Below are 18,808 nucleotides of genomic sequence, written 5' to 3'. Positions count from 1 at the left end.
CAAAGATATAAAGCAAGAGAACGGGGCAGGGTAGAAACACCCTGACCCCCTAAGCCTGCTCAGGGGGTCTCAAAAGGAACCCCAGGGCCAAAAAAAGATTATTATTTTTTTAATTTTGGCCCGTTTGCACAGTGGTGCAGGAAGGTGGCGGGGCCTGACATAGCAAGTGTGGAAACACACCCCCGGGCACATTGTAAATTGAGGGATTAAGTCCCCTTCAATGCTGAGCCCACCAGGTACCTCCAGTATGCGCCAGAGAGCTGCAGTGCTGAGAGGTTTGAGAGGCCCACCCCTTTTTACACCTCTCTGTAACGCAGCTCTGTGGCACTTACTGGAGGTAGCTGGTGGGCTAGTTAGCCCCCAGGGACCCTCAGGACTCAAGAGGACTTAATCCCCCAATTTCCAATGCACCAGGGGGTGCGTTTGCACAGTGGTTCAGGGAGGGGGCATGGCCTGATGTGACAAGTGCATTAAGTATAATGGGGTAACCCTGTAACCCTCAGAACCTGGGCGGGTAGTTAAACAAGCAATAATGGTTCTGTCCAATGGGAATACCTAACAATACGGTATTCAACTCTGTGACTAGAATGATATGTCCCTGTCGGGGTACTCCTACCGCAGCCTTAGACAAAAACACTGACTCAGGTGGAGGAGAAAGTAATTCTTTAGTAATACATTCTCTCAATATTTTGACTTATTTTCAGACATTAGTTAAGCTGTCCCAACAACAAGTGAACATATACAGTACAAAACAGCGTGGTTTGTCAAGAACTAGTGCAGGATAAAAACATACATACATAAATACATGATAGTTCAATTACTCGAGGTTGTCAACTGTGAACACAATAGTCATCTAGGCAAAATAATTTCTTTTGTTCCTAACAGACTTTGTACAGTTTGATCTCAAACATGGTGCATCAATGTTTCGACCCTAGTAGTGATGCACTGACTACGTGCATCAGGGGCGGGACTTCATTAGGACTTGAATAAAGGTGGACAGCCTTCTATGAATTCCTTGGAGAGAAATACCTTTTCTTGTGTCTGTCAGCCGACTAGACACACTGGATGCTGTTGAAGCTCTGGGCCTTGAGAGTATCTTCAAGGCACTTGGCAAGAATGTCCAGATCACGGGATGTCTCAGCTATTGCTGGAGCACACGGCGGAGGGCAAACATCTCCTTCCAAAACCGCTTTGTGAATGGATTCACGAAGCGGTGTTGAGAGGCCGTGCCCCTTTTTACACCTCTCTGCAACGCAGCTCCTGGCACTTACTGGAGATAGCTGGTGGGCTAGTTGGACCCCAGAGATCCTCAGGACTCAAGGGGATGTAATACACCAATTTACAACGTTCCAGGGGGCGCATTTGCACAGTGGTGCAGGGAGGGGGCGTGGTCTGATGTGACAAGTGTGCAAACTCGCCCTGTGGCACGATTTAAGTTGGGGATTAAGTCCCCTTAAATCCTGAGGGTCCCTGGGGTCCAACTAGCCCACCAGGTACCTCCAGTAAGTGCCAGGGAGCTGCATTGCAAAGAGGTGGTCCAAGGTCACACCCCCTTTTTACACCACTCTGCAACGCAGCTCTGTGGCACTTACTGGAGGTAGCTGGTGGGATAGTTGGCCCCCTGGGACCCTTAGGACTCAAGGGGACTTAATCCTCTAAATTTACAACGCACCAGGGGGTGCGTTTGCACAGTGGTGCAGGGAGGGGGCATGGCCTGATGTGACAAGTGTGCAAACGTGCCCTGTGGCACGTTGTAAATGGGGGATTAAGTCCCCTTCATTCCTGAAGTTCCGTGGGGGTGAACTAGCCCACCAGGTTCTTCCAGTATGCGCCAGGGAGCTGCCTTGCAGAGAGGTGTTGAGAGGCCATGCTCCTTTTTACACCTCTCTGCAACACAGCTCTGTGGCGCTTACTGGAGGTAGCTGGTGGGCTAGTTTGCCCCCAGGAACCCTCAGGGCTCAAGAGGACTTAATCCACCAATTTACAATGCACCAGAGGGTGAGTTTGCATAGTAGTGCAGAGAGGGGGCGTGGCCTGATGTGACAAGTGTGCAAACGCGCCCTGTGGTGCGTTTTAAGTTGGGGGATTAAGTCCCCTTGAATCCTGACGGTCCCTGGGGCCCAACTAGCCCACTAGGTACCTCCAGTATGCGTCAGGGAGCTGCGTGCAGACCGGTGTTCAGAGGCCACGCACCTTTTTACTCCTCTCTACAACACAGCTCTCTGGCGATTACTGGAGGTACCTGGTGGGCTAGTTGGCCACCAGGGACCATCAGGACTCAAGGGGAATTAATCCATCAACTTAAAACGCACCAGGGGGCGTGTTTGCACAGTGGTGAAGGGAGGGTGCGGGCCTGACATAGCAAGTGTGCAAACGCACCCCCTGGCACATTGTAAATTGGGGGAATAAGTCCCCTTCAATCCTTAGGGTCCCTGGGGGTAAACTAGCCCACCAGGTATTTCTAGTATGCGCCAGCGAGCTGCGTTGCAGAGAGGTGTTGAGAGGCCATGCCCCTTTTTACACCTCTCTGCAACGCAACTCTGTGGCACTTACTGGAGATAGTTGGTGGGCTAGTTGGCCCCCAGGGACCCCCAGGACTCAAGGGGATGTAATCCCTCAATTTACAATGTTTCAGGGGGGCACATTTGCACAGTTGTGCAGGGAGGGGGCGTTGCCTGATGTGACAAGTGTGCAAACATGCCCTGTGGCACGATTTAAGTTGGGGGATTAAGTTCCCTTGAATCCTGAGGGTCCCTGGGGGCCAACTAGCCCACCAGGTACCTCCAGTAGGTGCCAGGGAGCTGTGTTGCAGAGAGGTGTTCAGAGGCCATGCCCCTTTTTACACCTCTCTGCAACGCAGCTCTGTGGCGCTTACTGGAGGTACCTGGTGGGCTAGTTGGCCCCAGGAACCATCAGGACTCAAGGAGAATTAACCCCCCAACTTAAAACACGCCAGGGGGCGCGTTTGCACAGTGGTGAAGGGAGGGGGCAGGCCTGACATAGCAAGTGTGCAAACTTACCCCCGGCACATTGTAAATTGGGGGATAAAGTCCCCTTCAATCCTGAGGGTCCCTGGGGGTGAACTAGCCCAATAGGTACTTCCAGTATGCACCAGGGAGCTGTGTTGCAGAGAGGTGTTGAGAGGCCCCGCCCCTTTTTACACCTCTCTGCAATGCAGCTCTGTGGCACTTACTGGAGGTAGCTGGTGGGCTAGTTGGCCCCCAGGGACCCTCAGGATTCAAGAGGAATTAATCCCCCAACTAAGAACCAACTAGGGGGCACACTTGCACAGTGGTGAAGGGAGGGGGCGGGACTGATGTGACATGCAATCCGTTCGCCAAAACCCAAGCACTTATAAATTCACCATGAACTCTCCTTGCAGCACTCTAATCACCCCGTCACTAACCATGCACTCATGCAATGGCCCAGGCACTAACACATGCACTTCTACAACCCCCTGTGCACTACTGATGCAGTCCAGCTATCTCCTTGTCACTACCCATGCAGTCCTCCAATCACCCAGCGAGCAGTATGTACTTATCCAATCACTCCGCCAAAACCCAGGCACTTATAAATTCACCATGCACTGTCCTTGCAGTATTCCAATCATGCAATCAGTACCCATGTACTCATGCAATGACCCAGGCACTAACACATGCACTGCTACAATCGTCTGGGCACTACCCATGCAGTCCAGCTATCTCCCTGTCAGTATCCATGCACTCTTTCAATCACCCAGCCAGCACCATATGCTTATCCAATTACTCTACCAAAACCCAAGCACTGATAAATTCACCAAGCACTCTCCTTGCAGTACTCTAATCTTCCAGTCAGTACCCATGTACTCATGGAATGACCCAGGCACTAACATGTGCACTGGTACAATCGCCTGTGCACTACCCATGCAGACCTCTAACCACCTACACAGAACTGATTCACTCCTCCAATTACCGAGGTTGTACCCATGCTGTCCAGAAATCCCCCTGTCACTACCCATGCACTTCTCAATTCACTCATTCAGCATCATTTACTTATCCAATCACTCGGCCAAAACCCAGGCAGTTATAACTTCACTATGCACTGTCCTTGCAGCACTCTAATCATCCAGTCACTACCCATGTACTCATGCAATGACCCAGGCACTAACACATGCATTGCTACAATCCCCTGAGCACTACTGATGCAGTCCAGCTATCTCCTTGTCACAACCCATGCACTCCTCCAATCACCCAGCAGCACTATGTGCTTATGCAATTACTCCGCCAAAACCCAGGCACTTATAAATTCACCATGCACTCTCCTTGCAGTACTCTAATCATCCACTCAGTACCCATGTACTCATGCAATGACCCAGGCACTAACTCATGGCAAATACAGAGAAGGTCATGCTAATCACAGGGGTACCCCCAATGCATAGTGTTCCCCAGTATATGCAGGTGTTTTCACTGTATACTAAGTGTCTTTTAGCATAGCACTGGCTCTGGTCCTGGCTAGTCAGAGTCAGTTATCACCAGTACCCGTCAGTAAAAAGTTGGGGGCACAGGAGGACTTTCTGCTCCTCCGTTGGTTCTTTCTGCACATCTCTTGCTTCTTCCTGCACTTTTGTTTGTATTTCTTCACATGTCCTACCTTTGTTGGCATAGTTAGAAATTAGCAATTAAAAAAACATTGAAATTCACTGAAAAAACCATAGGTTTCAGGGACGTTATAGTTAGTTGGATATTTCACTCATACAAAACTATAGAAATTCCCCTGTCACAGTATGGATTGTTGGCCACAGCTACATCTATCGTGCTAAATAGACTGTCAATAACTCTACTTTTTGCAGCGACTTTGGTTTCTCAAAGGTGCAGATTATTTGGTTTTGTCAGAGAGGGTTATAGTTTCATCAGTTACTGGATTAGGTTAAATCCACTGTGGATTCCCAAGCTCCTCACCTCATGATTTTGCACTGTGGTGGCATGACCTAGGCACATTGACTGGGGAAGGGATGGAAATCCTAATGAAAGAAACCTTTGCAGAACTGATGTCGCTTTTCCCTCACACTGTCAAGAGGACTGTTCCAAAATCGCTGTTGTGTCTCCTTGTCATGAATTGAAAAACAGTCTAATTCGTGAAAATGTTACTGTGATTGATAATCCAAGTTCATCTTTCTTATGCTGGGTGCAAGCGAGGCAATCACGATGGGGTGAGTTGAGGGAGCCAGGCAGGGGGAAGAGCTTAAATAGCAAGGAAGGGGAGGAGTCAGGTGTTCGAGTATTTGTTTGTGGATTCAGTCATGGAGAAAGGAACAGTGGATATTGTCAGAATCCACGATGGAGTGAGAGCAGGTATGCGGTTTGTAATTAGCCTGGGGGAGGGTATAGAGTCTAGTGGATAGTGGAAGTGATTGGGGGCACAAGATCTTTTTTGGGAGTGACAGGGTGGAAGAGTAAACTCCATTGATTCATGCAGAGACACAGCGGGAAGCGAGCACATTAGGTAGTTGAGGATTCGCTTGTTTACGCGGTTTTGTATGGCAGGTTTAAGATCAAGGATGGAGTGGGGGAGGTTGCCGCGTTCAGGGAACACTTGACATGGGTGCTTTACAATTTATATTCAAACAATTGGAGTCGTCGGAAAGGGGGTGTTGATTTATGTATTAAAAGAAAGGTTTTGAAAAGGTTTAATCATGTGCATTTGAACTATTTTATGTAAATACCACTGAATGAATGCATATATTCATGTAAAACATCACAATTTTTTGACATGCAAGACTAATAGAGGTTTTGATTTAATTTAACAGCTACGGGGGCGTGGCCAAGCAGCATGGGCGACAGGACGTGAGCTCCGCCAGCTCCCATCCTGCGGATCCAGACATCCTGCATAAGTATCCTGTTTGGGCATTTTCTTGCCTGTACCGGGAGCCGAGGGCTCCTCTCACGATAGTGACCCCCGGGCCGGCGGCTGAGAGTGGCGATCCGTGGAGTTCCCGGCAAGAAGAGCTGACGCTGTGGGAGCTGGCCCTCCACCTAAGTGAGACCGGGGATTGCGGCCTGGTCCGGAGCGGTGTTGCGGGGGCGGACCTGCTTCCCTGTGCCCCCTGGAGACCGTGGTGTCGCCTGCTGGACGGCAGAGCCCGCTGCCATCTGGGGCTCCGCCTCAGTGAGGCCCGTGTGTGGCCGGAGGGCTCTGCGGGCATCGTACCTTGCTTGAATCCGACCCGGAGGCCCGAGGGTGCGAAGCGGCGGCCGCCCTTCCCCCCGGATGCCGCCTTGTGGTTAGTGCGGGAGACTCCCGACCGGGTGGGCGCTCCTGGGGACAGACCTCCTTGCCCTGGTGGACCTGGGGGCTGGCATGCACTTTGAGGCAGTCGGGGCGAGAGTGGCACTGTGGGGCATCGGAGTCCGGATTTGAGCCCCTCCCCTGCTGGGCCGCCATCTTGCTGTCGAGGCGGAGAGGACATTGACCACAGTGAAGGAGCCTGAAGCTTGCGTGGCCCGCTGGCCTGAGCTAGCGTATTGCGGTGCCCCTACCCCGCGGCGCTCCTGTTGCCGAGTGGCTCTGAGCCCTGGAGAGCCGTGACTGTTGCCATCGGGGTGGGTGGCCATAGATCGGGCCGCCCGACCAACAGGAGGATCCTGCTCCCGGTGCCGGCCTACCTGCCCTGCGTCCCGCCGTTGGAGAGGAGGGAGAAGTGTATGCGGGAGGACATTGCCGCTTGGGCATCTTTTTCTTGCGGACCTCCCTCCCTACCTGGGCGCCCCCTGGGGGGCCGGTTTGTCGCACCGGATAAGCCCTGCGGACGCTGCAGCTTCTGCTCCCTGTGCTGGCCTACATGCCCTGGGCCCCACCGCCTGCCTGGCAAGTGGGAGGGTGCTGATTGACCTTGCCGACTATTATCCTGTGAGGCCCACTCCTCTATCGGGCGACTCCTGGGGGATTGGATTGTTGTCCCGGACTGCCCCCAAGGGCGCTGTGTTGTTGGCGAGAGCCCCGCGATCCTGGGAGGCTGGGATAGCGAGAGCTCGGGTGAGTGGCTGAACATTGGACTGCGGGCCCGCCGCGACGTCCCTGCTCCCTGTGCTGAACTGCTTGCCCCGGGCCCCACCGCCTACCTGGCGAAGAGGGGGGGTGCTGCCCGTGTTTACCACCTACCATCCGGTGAGCCCCACTCCATTGTCGAGCGCCTCCGAGGGGATCGGATTGTCGTCTCGGACTGCCCCCACAGTCACTGCTGCCCTGGGAGGTGACAAGGGGCCCTCCGACCCTGACTGCAGCCGTGTGACCTTGCCTGGGCTGCGGCGGGGGTGCTTTTGGCCCTTTCCTGGCGTCCCCCTGCTTTTGACGCCCCTTACGACGACCTGGAGGTATGGTTGAGTGTACCGGACATACGACCTGAGGAGCTGCCTGGGGACCCCCGCAGCTGAGGGACGTTGGGCGTGAGAGATCCTTGGAACTCCCCTGGAGGGAACATTGGGACTGTTTTGGCAACCGGCAATGCGCAAGGATAGAATGTCGAAGTCCACCCAGCCCAACACCATTACGCAGTACACTACCCAGCAACGAATTACGCGCCAGACCGGTCAGGAGGAGGGTGCGGATGGGCCAGCGGAGCCTTCCCGGGCCGAACTATTGAAAGCTATACAGGGCTCCCACACTGTGCTGGAGCGGCAGATTGAGACTGTGTCAATTGATGTTAATCTTTTGCAAACGGATCTCCGGAAGGTGGCGGATAAGGTCTCGGATGCCGAGGGCAACATTACCCACTTGCAAGGCGAGGTGGCCTCCCTCAAGAAGACGATAACGCACCTCGCGGCCTCGACGCATGCCTTGGAGCGGAGAGCTGAGGACGCGGAGCGAAGAGCGCGTTGCAGTAATATTAGGGTCCTGAGTGTGCCAGAACGGTTAGAGGCGGGTAATGCCGAGCATTTCCTGGAGACCTGGATTCAAACCCACCTGTGTCCGCAGGGCCTGTCGAGCGTCTTCGTTATCGAATGGGCGCAACGGGCCCTAGTTCCGCCTCCGCGCCCGGGGGAGCCCCCGAGGGCACTCATTGCTAAGATCCTGAACCATAAGGACCGGGACTGCATATTGAGGGCGGCGAGGGAGACGGCGAATCTCACTATCGAAAACAGCCGCGTCTCCATCTATCCTGATTACACCCAGCAAGTGCAGGAGCAGCGGAAGTCCTACCTGGGGGTAAAACAAAAGCTCTGAGAGATGAAGCTCCAGTACATGCTATTATACCCGGCTAAGCTCAAGGTGATCTCGCAGGGTCATACACATTTCTTTGAATCCCCAGCAGAGGTATGGGAGTGGCTGGAGATACGGGGTGATGACCTGCCACCGGGAGAATGTGGGGGACCCCGTGAGACGTGGGGGACCCGTCCTCAGAGACGACGTCGTGGACGACGAAGACGCCGATCTGGTTCGGAGGATCCCGGGAATTCTAGGATCATGGTGGGCGAGGATGGCGCTCTGCTTCTGAGACCTTCCGGGGAGGAGACGGGTCCGGGGTCCCCGAGCAGGTCTGTCCCTGGGAGAGTTTTGGTTCCGGACACCCAACAGGATACAGTACCGGGTACGGACACTATGGCCCCGGTGATCCCGGAGACTGGACTATCCGAGCCATTGACGGAGTCGGCTCCATCTTGAGGTACTGTTTGGTCTCTGCTGTGTTGCTCTTGACCTGGGAGGACCGTGGGCTGTATTTTTGGGTTGTTGGGGATGCCTGTGGCCTATACTGTTTGCCCGTGGATGGCGAGATGGAGCGGAGGACATGCATCCTGCTGAAGGAGGACTCTGGGGCGGGGAGGCTATGTGTTTCATATTTATAGTCAGCCTAGCAACTGTCCTGCCAGATTGGGTCCTGCGGGAGCTGGAAGGGGGGGGGGGTGGGTGTTATTGGTTAGGTTGTGTGTGTGTGAGTGTTGTGTGGAACGGATGGGGTGGTTGTGCACGTCCTGGCACCGGCAGGGGGAGGGCAGGATAGCATGTTTTGTTCTAGCTGTCTTTTTGCTCGTGGGTGGGGGTGGAGGGGATTGTTTTGGGGGAGTTGTGGGATTGGGGGTTCTTTGGGGTTGGGAGGGGTTGAGAGGGAGAGTTGTTGTTGGCATCAAGTGTACGATGGTTCGGGTTCGTGTATGTATTACAGAGCCCGGAGGGGCGTCATTGTCTGAAATGGGTTTCAAATTCTTAACCTGGAACGTGCGCGGGTTGGGCACTTGCACCAAGAGACACAGGGTCCTTTCATTCCTCCGAAGACATGGGGTCTCTGTGGCGTGTCTCCAGGAGACCCACTTGAACGAGGAGGGAGCTCAGAAACTGTCAAAAAAATGGAGGGGCCAGGTCTTTTATTCCTCCTTCTCCACCTATGCCAGGGGGGTCCTCATCTGGGTGGCGCCTGGGGTTCCCTGTGCCGTTCAGTATCTAGAGGCAGACATAGAAGGCAGGTATCTGCTGCTGCGGGTTAAGTTGGATGGTAGGGATTTCCTGCTCCTAAATTCATACGCACCGAATGTAGATGACCCTGGCTTCTTTTCCAATCTCCAGGACCTTATTGCCTCGGATCTTGATACCCCCTTCCTCTGGTACGGGGATTTTAATTGCATATTGGATCTGGATCTGGATCGATGCCCTCCTCGCTCTGGCACGAAGCCGCGCATGACGGTGAGGCTCCGGGAAGTGATGCACAATTTGGGGGCGGTGGATGTGTGGCGCACGGGCCACCCTACCCAGAGGCTCTACACCTGTTATACCCCGAAGCATGGTACCCACAGCAGACTGGATCGCGTCCTTGCAGCCAATATTGCGGCGTCCCTCTCCTTGGCGGTTACCCACCAGGCCCGTTTTCTGTCAGACCATTCCCCGGTGACGTGCGACGTGACCTGGGCTGACCAGGCTACGTGCCCCCGTACTTGGCGAATGCCAATGGACCTCCTGCAGGACCAGGTGGGAAAGGACCATGTGGTGACTACCCTGGCCAATTATATCGACCTGAACTGGACCGTCGGTGATTTGCCCTACTCAACCAAATGGGAGGCCCTGAAAGCGGTGGTGCGTGGTGCCTGTATGGGCCTCACTTATGGAGTCCGGAAGCACTTGCTTTCTGAGTTGCAGGACGCAGAGGGTAGACTCCGGCACTGTCAGTCTCTCCCGGATCCAGATGCCTCGGACCGGGCGACAGAGGGGGAGGCTCAGGTGTCCGTCCATGACATTCTTACCTGTCTGGACAAGTATACTTTGGGTCAATATCGGCAGCGCCTCCACCGTGATGGGGACAAGTCCGGCTGACTGCTGGCCTGGATACTTAGGCGAGAATCTGAACCAGAGCGGATAGTTGCCTTGCGAGCCCCGCTGGTGACATGGTACATTCGGAGTCTGATATCCTCGAGGTCCTTCGTTCCCACTTACGGGAGGTGTATACTGCTGACCCCACGATTACGGAGGCCTACTATCGGCCTTACCTCCAGGGATTGACCCTCCAGGCCCTCTCAGGAGAGGCGGCGGAGGAGCTGGATGCGTTGTTAACACTCCGGGAGATATGAGTGGCGTTGGCCGCCCTTCCGCGAGCTAAGGCACCGCGCGGAGATGGCTTCCCGCCTGAATTTTATCACTCGTTTGGGGATGTCCTGGGCCCCCTCTTACTGAAGGTCTATAATGAGGCCCTGGAGTGCAGCGTCCTTCCGCCCACCATGAATCAGGGAGAGGTCTGCATGATTTTAAAACCAGGAGGAGATAGTTGCGACCCCGCGGCGTACCGGCCTATCACTCGGATCAATACCGACGTTAAGATCCTCACCAGACTTTTGGCCACTCGACTGGCCCCCCACATGGCACACTTAGTCCATGAGGACCAGTGTGGGTTTATCCCTGGTCGTAATACTGCAATGAACTTCCGGCGTTTAAATCATATCCTCCACGAGGTGCGTGGAAGGGAGGAACCCCACGTCTTGGTCTCGGTCGATCTGGCTAAAGCCTTTGGCACGGTCAGCTGGGGATACTTGTTGGCGGTGCTTCAGATGGCAGGGCTGGGGCCAGTGTTTTGCACTTGGATCCGGATCCTCTACGGGGCACCACGGGCTAGGGTTCGGCTTGGGTCGGCCCGCTCTGAGGAGTGGTCTTTGGGGAGGGGCACTCGTCAGGGGTGCCCCCTGTCGCCGCTCCTATTCACCTTGGCGATAGAGCCCTTGGCGGTCTCCATTCGCGCGGAGATGGAACAGTGGGGTATTACAGTGGGGGAGCCGTGCATGTGATTTCCCTCTACGCGGATGACGCCCTATTCTATCTGACCTCCCCGAGCGAATCGCTCCCCGTTCTACTGCGGTTGCTAGACCGTTTTGGAGCGGCCTCTGGGCTGCGCATCAACCCTGGGAAATCCCTGATTTTTTACCCTGGCGGGCTGTGACGCGGATCCGGGAGGGAGCTCCCCGTGCTTGGGGCTGGGATGGGAGTTGGAGGCCTTCCGATATTTGGGCATTCAGGTGGCCTCGTCTGACGAGCAACTGCTGGTTTGAAATGCCGAGAGGGTGCTCAGCTCTCTGCGCCAGTCTGTGTCCTTCTGGAATACGCTCCCCCTTTCTCTCATGGGGCGGTTGGCGATTTCTAAAATGGTAATGCTGCCTAGGATATTGTATGTCCTGCAAAATTCACTGTGCCCGCTCCCCCCGCGAATATTTCGAGCGCTCAACTCGCTGCTCACGTCCTTACTCTGGGCAGGCGGCTGAAGTAGGGTCGCCTTGCATACCGTGGTCCGGAGCTGGGAGGAGGGTGGCCTTGAGGCTCCACGGTTTGACCTCTACTATTATGCGGCACAGCTTCTGCCAGCTGCACGGTGGTTCGCGGGCACGGACAACTGGGAGCTGAAGCTCCTGGCGGGCAGAGCAGGCGAGACAGCCTTGCAGGTGGCGCTGATGCAGGGATGGGGGGCGGACAGGGCCCTGCCCTATGTGGTGCGCCATGCGGCGGGGATCTGGCAGCGGTTTGTCGAACGGATCTTGCAGAGGGCCCCCTTTCATAGGGAACTGACAGTGTGGATTTTGGCCCCGGTGAAGCTGATGGAGGAGAATATGTCCTTTCGGGAGTGGCGGGACGGTGGGTGTGAGACTCTGGCTGACCTTTATCCAGACGACTCCTTTGTGTCCTTTGAGCGCGCTGAGGCAGCTTTCAACCTGGGTAGGGGACAGTACCTGCATTATAGGGGACTGCAGGAGATGGTGAGGGCGACTTGGCCCCAGTTCCCGGAGGCGCCCCCGTTGACCCACACCCTTAACATTCTTCTCTCCTGCGGCACGGGAAGGCGACTGATCACCTTATTGTACTCAGCCATGAGACAGGATTCAGCCCCTCCGGTCGCGCCGTCATGGACGGCCTGGGAGGCGGATTTGGGGATGGTTCTGGAGCCGGGACAGCTCAAACGTATTGGGCTCCTGACCCAAAAAGTGTCGTGCAATGCATGATTTAAATTGATCCACTTTAATTTTCTACATCGCACCTACATGACCCCGGTCTCCCTGGCCCGTATTTCAGCAGAACGAAGAGACAACTGCCCTAGATGTGGGGCGGAGAAAGCTGGATTCTTCCACTTAGCTTGGGAATGCCCGCAGGTCGGTAGCTTTTGGAGGGCGGTGGTGGAGCACATTGGCCGAGTGACGGGTCTCCGGATTGCCCTGGCTCCACTTCACTGTCTCTTGGCCCTGGTGCCAAGCCCAAAAAGAGGAACTTGTCCTACAAATTGCTATAGTTGCTCCTGGTGTTGGCAAGGAGGCGCATGGCTATTACTTGGATGGGACAGAGAGCCCCCGAGTTCTCCCTCTGGCTTTGGGATTTTAGGGAATGGTCCCTGGCTGAGGAAACACACATGCAGCGCACGCGCCGCGATGAGAAGCTTCAGGACGACTTATTAGCGTGGAGAATGATGTGTGCTGAGGGGATGCCCAGTGATGATTCGGACGCTACCAGTGCCGAGCTGTTTACCCCTGTGGCATCTGGTTCCGAGGAGGATGTGGAGAGGAGGGGGGTGGAGGGCCGTGTTTCGGAGTAGTGCTCTATTGAGTGCGCACTAATGTTCCATTTTCTATAACTATGTCATTTGCCTTGATTCCCAATGGTTTGCTGTTGACTGTGCTGTCTATACCCCAATGGGCCATGCATAGGTAACCGGACTGTCTACATGTACCCTATTGAGGATGCCAAGTGTGGGGGGGGGGAGTTATTATGTTGCTCGTTAATAGCTTGTGTTTTTTTATTGAAAAATTATCTGTAACAGCGGATGAGGGCTGGGATCAACGGAAGACATGGGTGGGAGAATAACAAGGAAAGGAAAAAACAGTGGATAATGGCGATACGCATGTCTTTTATGCAAATGTTTGTGTTTACCGTGTGGCACTTACCAACGTACGCCGCCTGGCCTCCGGGATGTAGGCTACATGGCTGTGTGTTTTCCTGTATGTTCAATTTGGTTAATTGTATCCGTCAGTGCCTATGAGTAGATTTAATTGTTGATGTCTTCTATGCCTTCCGCAATAAACGTATTTTTCACAAAAAAAAATGTAACAGCTACCCCTGATGAAGGGCACATTAAAGCCCGAAATGCATTGGGACATTATAATTTTCGCTGCCTAATTTGGATTTTGCTGTCCCACGTGTCGCAGTAAAATGCCCGGATGGGCATAATTGCCTCATTTGAAAGAATTGAGACAACTGCCAGTCTTACTGTGAATAGGAAAGTTTGCTGTTGAAACAAATGAGAAAAAAAGGAATAAATACGAAGATTTTTGAATAAGAAGAGTTGGTGATGATCTCTTATTGCTGTGCAATTGGAATTGGAGCACCTTGTCGTTGCAAGTGTTTCGAAGTACTCTAATATATGTCAAAGACAGAAATGGAAGTGGTCAAATCAATTCTGTCCTTGGATTGACAAAGCCAGGAAACATATTAATGAAACTGTTTCTGTATTCCTCGTAGATCATCGCATGGGATGTATCTATAACAACAACCTGCATTTTGACATGCATGGAATGTATAGAAATGATGGAGTGCACTTTACAGATGAAGGCAACAGGGTGTTTCTAAGTAACCTGAAACTCTCTAACCGGTCCTATGTGGAGTAGCCATATAAACACAACCAACAGAATGGCTCTTGTCTAGTACCCAAAATATTGTGAAGTGTTTTTCTAAAGGGGTTTTTTCCGCTTAGTTTTTAGGCATCTTTGTGATGACGACACAATCCCCACAGGCACATCGCGAAAAACGAAAAACAAAAGCAGGCATTTAAAGGCCACCAACACATCTAAAAATAACATAAAAAAACATTCTGAACATTGCCCTACACACATTACTATACACATACTTCTTTCAAAGCATGTTTAAACTCACACTCTTGTACTAAGTATATTTAAAAACCATCTTCCGTGCCTTTCCCATATAGTGAAAACATATATATGCACAGACATTACAGTATTCTACACATTAGTGGTTTATTACTGTACACTTCATACTCATGTTTTTCTACTGTATTTCTAGAACAACCATCTCTAAAACGTATTGTTTGTTTTCGCGGTGATTCCGGATATTGCGATGACTTTGGTAAACTTGATCTCTGCGGATACGTCACAAAAGCGGTAAGCAAAAACAGAATTTTAATAGCTACCATCACATTCAAAAATGATAACTATATAATTTATTCTAACCATCACAGTAGATAACTCACTATATAAATAACTGTATTAAAACATTTTTTCAGAATCTCAATATCTCTATAAGAATAAGCATTAATGATTTCCCAATTTTCATGATGACGTTGATAGTCGCTATGTCCCCACAATGGTACATGGGGGCTGTGCTGGCGGTCACTTTGTTGTGTTTAATATCGCGCAGGATTTAAAAAAATTAATTTTGGAGACATCATTTGTGTCACCAACACCTCAATTTTTTAACCATGGGATCAGAGTATCTCCACCCTGACCCCTTATGTGGGCTTTCAGGCATATTTTCAGCCCTGGGAACCAATCCTGATAGATAAAATGGCGGCCGCAACTTTCTATTCAGGTTGCGATCAGCCAATCAGAGCATTCCCGTTGGTGCGTGCATTCGTGATTCATCGCGAAACCTCTGCCAAATATCAGCGACAAGAGATATCATTGTAATTTTAAACTTACATTTCTCAAAAACCACTGAACGGATTTACACCAAATAAGCAAAAGGCACTTACTTGAACCGACATCTACCTCCCTGCCAAATTAGCTGTAAGTCATTTTAGCGGTTCGGTCTGTAGAGGTGGCTAAAGGTTCCTATGGGAATCAACATTACAAACGCAACCTTATTATGTGCCCCAAATTCTCTGTCCCCACTGCACAGATTACCCCTAAACTTTCCCAATCAATAGTACCCAGTGTGCCATTTTTTTGGCAAACTTTCATGCAGATTGGTCAAACGACGACAAAGTTTCAGCCAAGTAAAAAAAATGCTTTTCCTATGGAATCTAGGTCCTAACTATAAATACCTACTGGTCAGTAGGTTTTATATATATATATATGTTACCAACCGAAAAAAATAACAAGTTAAAACCTTACAGTGGAATGATGGCAGCAAGAAAAAAACAATTTTGTAATAGCAGACCTGATTCCGGGCCCTCAGACCCAACTACCAAGCTGAGAATGCATTTATTTGGGGGTCACAACTATCGCCCCCCTCACCCCTTGAAGGTACGCCCCTGGCTAGAATGGCTGTCAGGATCCAGACCTAAAAGTGATTAGCTATTAGATTAAAAAGATTGCACCGTAATAAGTAGGGCCGGACTGGCTACCGGGCAGTTTGGTATGCTTCTGAGCTGGGGGCTGATTTTGTTGATTGGGACCTGTTGTACTGAACAAAATTAGTTTTGCTTTCATTATTTTTGAAGCACACGCAGGTCTCCATCAACGAAATCAGCCCCCACTGCAGTGAAATCAGCCCCCAGCTCTTCAGCATTCCAATACGCCCGGTAGTCAGTCCGGCCATAAGAACAATTTTGATTCATTTTTCCCTTATAATATTTTGTGCAGTTAGGAGAACTCACCCAATGCACTCGAAAGGACCTGACTCCCTCCCTGGTTCTGCACTACATGGGCTGCCAGGGCTGGCTTAGGATCCCAGACTGTCCCTGGTGGGAGACTTGTTAGCTCACACTTCTGTCTTCCATTTATCGTCCACTATTACTTCTTTGATCTTGGAAATATAAGTCACCTTGGGAATAAACACCTGGAGCTGAAACCACATGTGCAGTGTTAAAAGAATCACCACTCTCTATTATGACAGTCAGGGGTAGAGAGCCACTTACTTCAAGGCTCTGTACATACTGGAGTGGATGGGCAAGCCGTCGTCACTGGTGCCAGTCTTCTCATTGTAAACCCAGGTGCCACCGATCCGGTCTGATGACTCGAAAACCACTGGGGCAGCAAAGACAGCTGGCTGTGCCAGAATGTGTCGTGCAGCACACAGTCCTGCTGCTCCTGCGCCGATCACACCCACCTGCAATTTCCTGTTTGCCATCATCAGAGGTGTCTGCAAGACAAAAGGGAAAATGAGTAATTCACAAGGTAGATGGGATCCATACTGCAAAAACACAATCATCCCAATGTAAGTCACAAAACAAGCTGGTCTTTCAATGCAATCAACCTAATGCATAGGCTGACTTGACAACATCACCAGTGTCTGTCCTTCTGTGCACTGGCAGACCTTTGGGCGCCGCTACTGCACTATTCTGTCTCCACTTGGGTCAGAACAACAAGTCTTTTTAAGACAGTGCTGAAGACAACTCATCAAAGAGCGACTGAAACCAGGGCCTTTGGAATTATGCGGCAGAAGAGAACCAAATTATGTGGCAAGGTTGACTAACATGCAGCAAGAAAAGGCAAATTATGCGGCATAATGTGACACACTTTGAAATAGTATTAATTCATTATTTTGTCATTGTTATACCTGGTAACAGTGTCTGAGAGCAGAGTTGACCTTATTAGTACAAATGTAACACCTTAATACAACAATAAACTACTGAAAGATCACCAGTTGACCCTTGAAATAAGCCTGCTGGTGTGCGGGAACCAGAGTTTCCATATTTTCTGTAACTTTTGATCAGTTTGACGTGAAACTTGTTTTTTGTTAAAATCTGCTGATTATGCAGCAGATGATGGATAATGTGGCAAATTCGTAGCAATACGAAAATCGCCGCATTGGCAGAATCACAAATCCAGTGGCCCTGACTGACTAGGGGCTAGATGTAGGTAATGAAAATTTACCGATTCTAAAATACCGAATTTTACCGATTCGGTATTTTAGAATAGGTAAATGCTATGTAGATAAAACTTCGGTCAGTATTACCGAATCGGTCCGATTCGGTATTTACCGAATCGGTATTTACCGATTCGGTAATTCCCATTCATTCCTATGGGCCTGGAGGCCCATAGAAATGAATGTGAATTACCGAATCAGTAAATACCGATTCGGTAAATTAGGGAAACATTCAAGGGTGGCAGGGTGTCACATTGACACCCTGTTGCACCCCTGAATAGTGCTTGTGTGCACATGTGGCACACATGCATGCCCTAAGGGCATGTATGTCTGCCACATGGCACTGTTGAAAATGCACAGATTTGCATTTTCAAAGGTATTCGGTATTTACCACCAACTAATAGTTGGTGGTAAATAATGAATCCTTAGAGCACATAAGCACTCTTACAAGTGCTTCCTACATGCCATTTACCGATTCGGTAAATACCGAATCGGTAAATAATGATTCGGTAAATACCGAATCGGTAAATACCGATTCAGTATTTACCGAATTATCACCTACATAGCACATGGCTCAATACTGGTCGGTAAGCCTGAAATTTACCGAATTTCGGGTTTTCCGACCGGTAATGAGCCACCTACATCAGGCCCTAGATCTCAATTCACGCATACTCTCAGAAAGCTGCAAACGCTCCTATCACTTGCTGGCTATGTTTGCCATCAATCCTGTACAATGCTCTACTGCCTATTACATATTAATTTATCGAAAGAGCCAAGCCAAAGGCTTGACAAAAGTTGAATTTGGCACAATGAGCCAAAACATGAGCTGAACAGTCAAAGATTTTGGTATTTAACCCACACAACAAATGTAACTTGTTTTAAAAACTCTTTAAAATACAAAAAAGTGTATTCGTTAACTTTTGAAAGTGTTTCAATTTAATACATTAGGTTACAGTAATGCAGAGAGTGACACGAATAAAAAGTAACAGAGTCTGAGCGTTAAATTAGAAAAATTTATGATTCCTTCCTCCCTTTAATGCACAATGACATTGCTATAAGAGAATCAACGAATTAATAATTTTGTCGTGTGCAGCGTGTGAATGCCCAATATTGTTATTTTAGTTATTCAGAACATTTATGGGGTGCCAACAATTTCCTAGACGTATATCCGGGCGTTTGAGATCTGGTTGGATGGAAAACGTGACGAGACAGTGTGAACTAGGTAAGTAGAGAAGAGCCAGGTTTTAATCTTTAAGGTAAGGTAAATCATTCTCCATTGGACGCACTTCCGGTGGGAGAGCCTTTCAATGTTTGGAAGGCAGCGAAGTGTAGGAAAGACGCATGGAGGCTTAGGTGACAAAGAAGAGAATCTGAGAAACATTACATATATTGAGAAGAAATGTAACCTATTAAAACAGCATAACCTATAAAAATACGTATTAAAACATTATAACCTATTACAACGTGCAAATCACTCAATTCTGTTTTCTAGCTTGGTGCTAAGGGCCAGATGTACGATCACATTTTGTGGTCCCAAACGGGAAATCGGGCTGTATGC

At 50.6% G+C, this 18,808-nt stretch overlaps 1 protein-coding gene across 1 annotated transcript in view; it reads right to left on the bottom strand.

Moving 5' to 3' along the window:
* LOC144799878 (uncharacterized) overlaps positions 1 to 16,512 on the bottom strand; it is a 334,394-nt gene extending 317,882 nt beyond the window's left edge. The window contains exon 1 of the mRNA XM_078671483.1: positions 16,301 to 16,512. Coding sequence (XP_078527609.1) covers positions 16,301 to 16,512 — 212 coding nt within the window. The remainder of the gene's footprint in view (positions 1 to 16,300) is intronic.
* Positions 16,513 to 18,808: the final 2,296 nt, after the last annotated feature.

The sequence above is a fragment of the Lissotriton helveticus genome, chromosome 12 (assembly GCF_964261635.1).
Source record: "Lissotriton helveticus chromosome 12, aLisHel1.1, whole genome shotgun sequence".
In the NCBI taxonomy this organism is placed as follows: domain Eukaryota; kingdom Metazoa; phylum Chordata; class Amphibia; order Caudata; family Salamandridae; genus Lissotriton; species Lissotriton helveticus.
The sequence above is the reverse complement of the archived record's forward strand: the minus strand, read 5'-3'. Positions and strand labels throughout refer to the sequence as shown.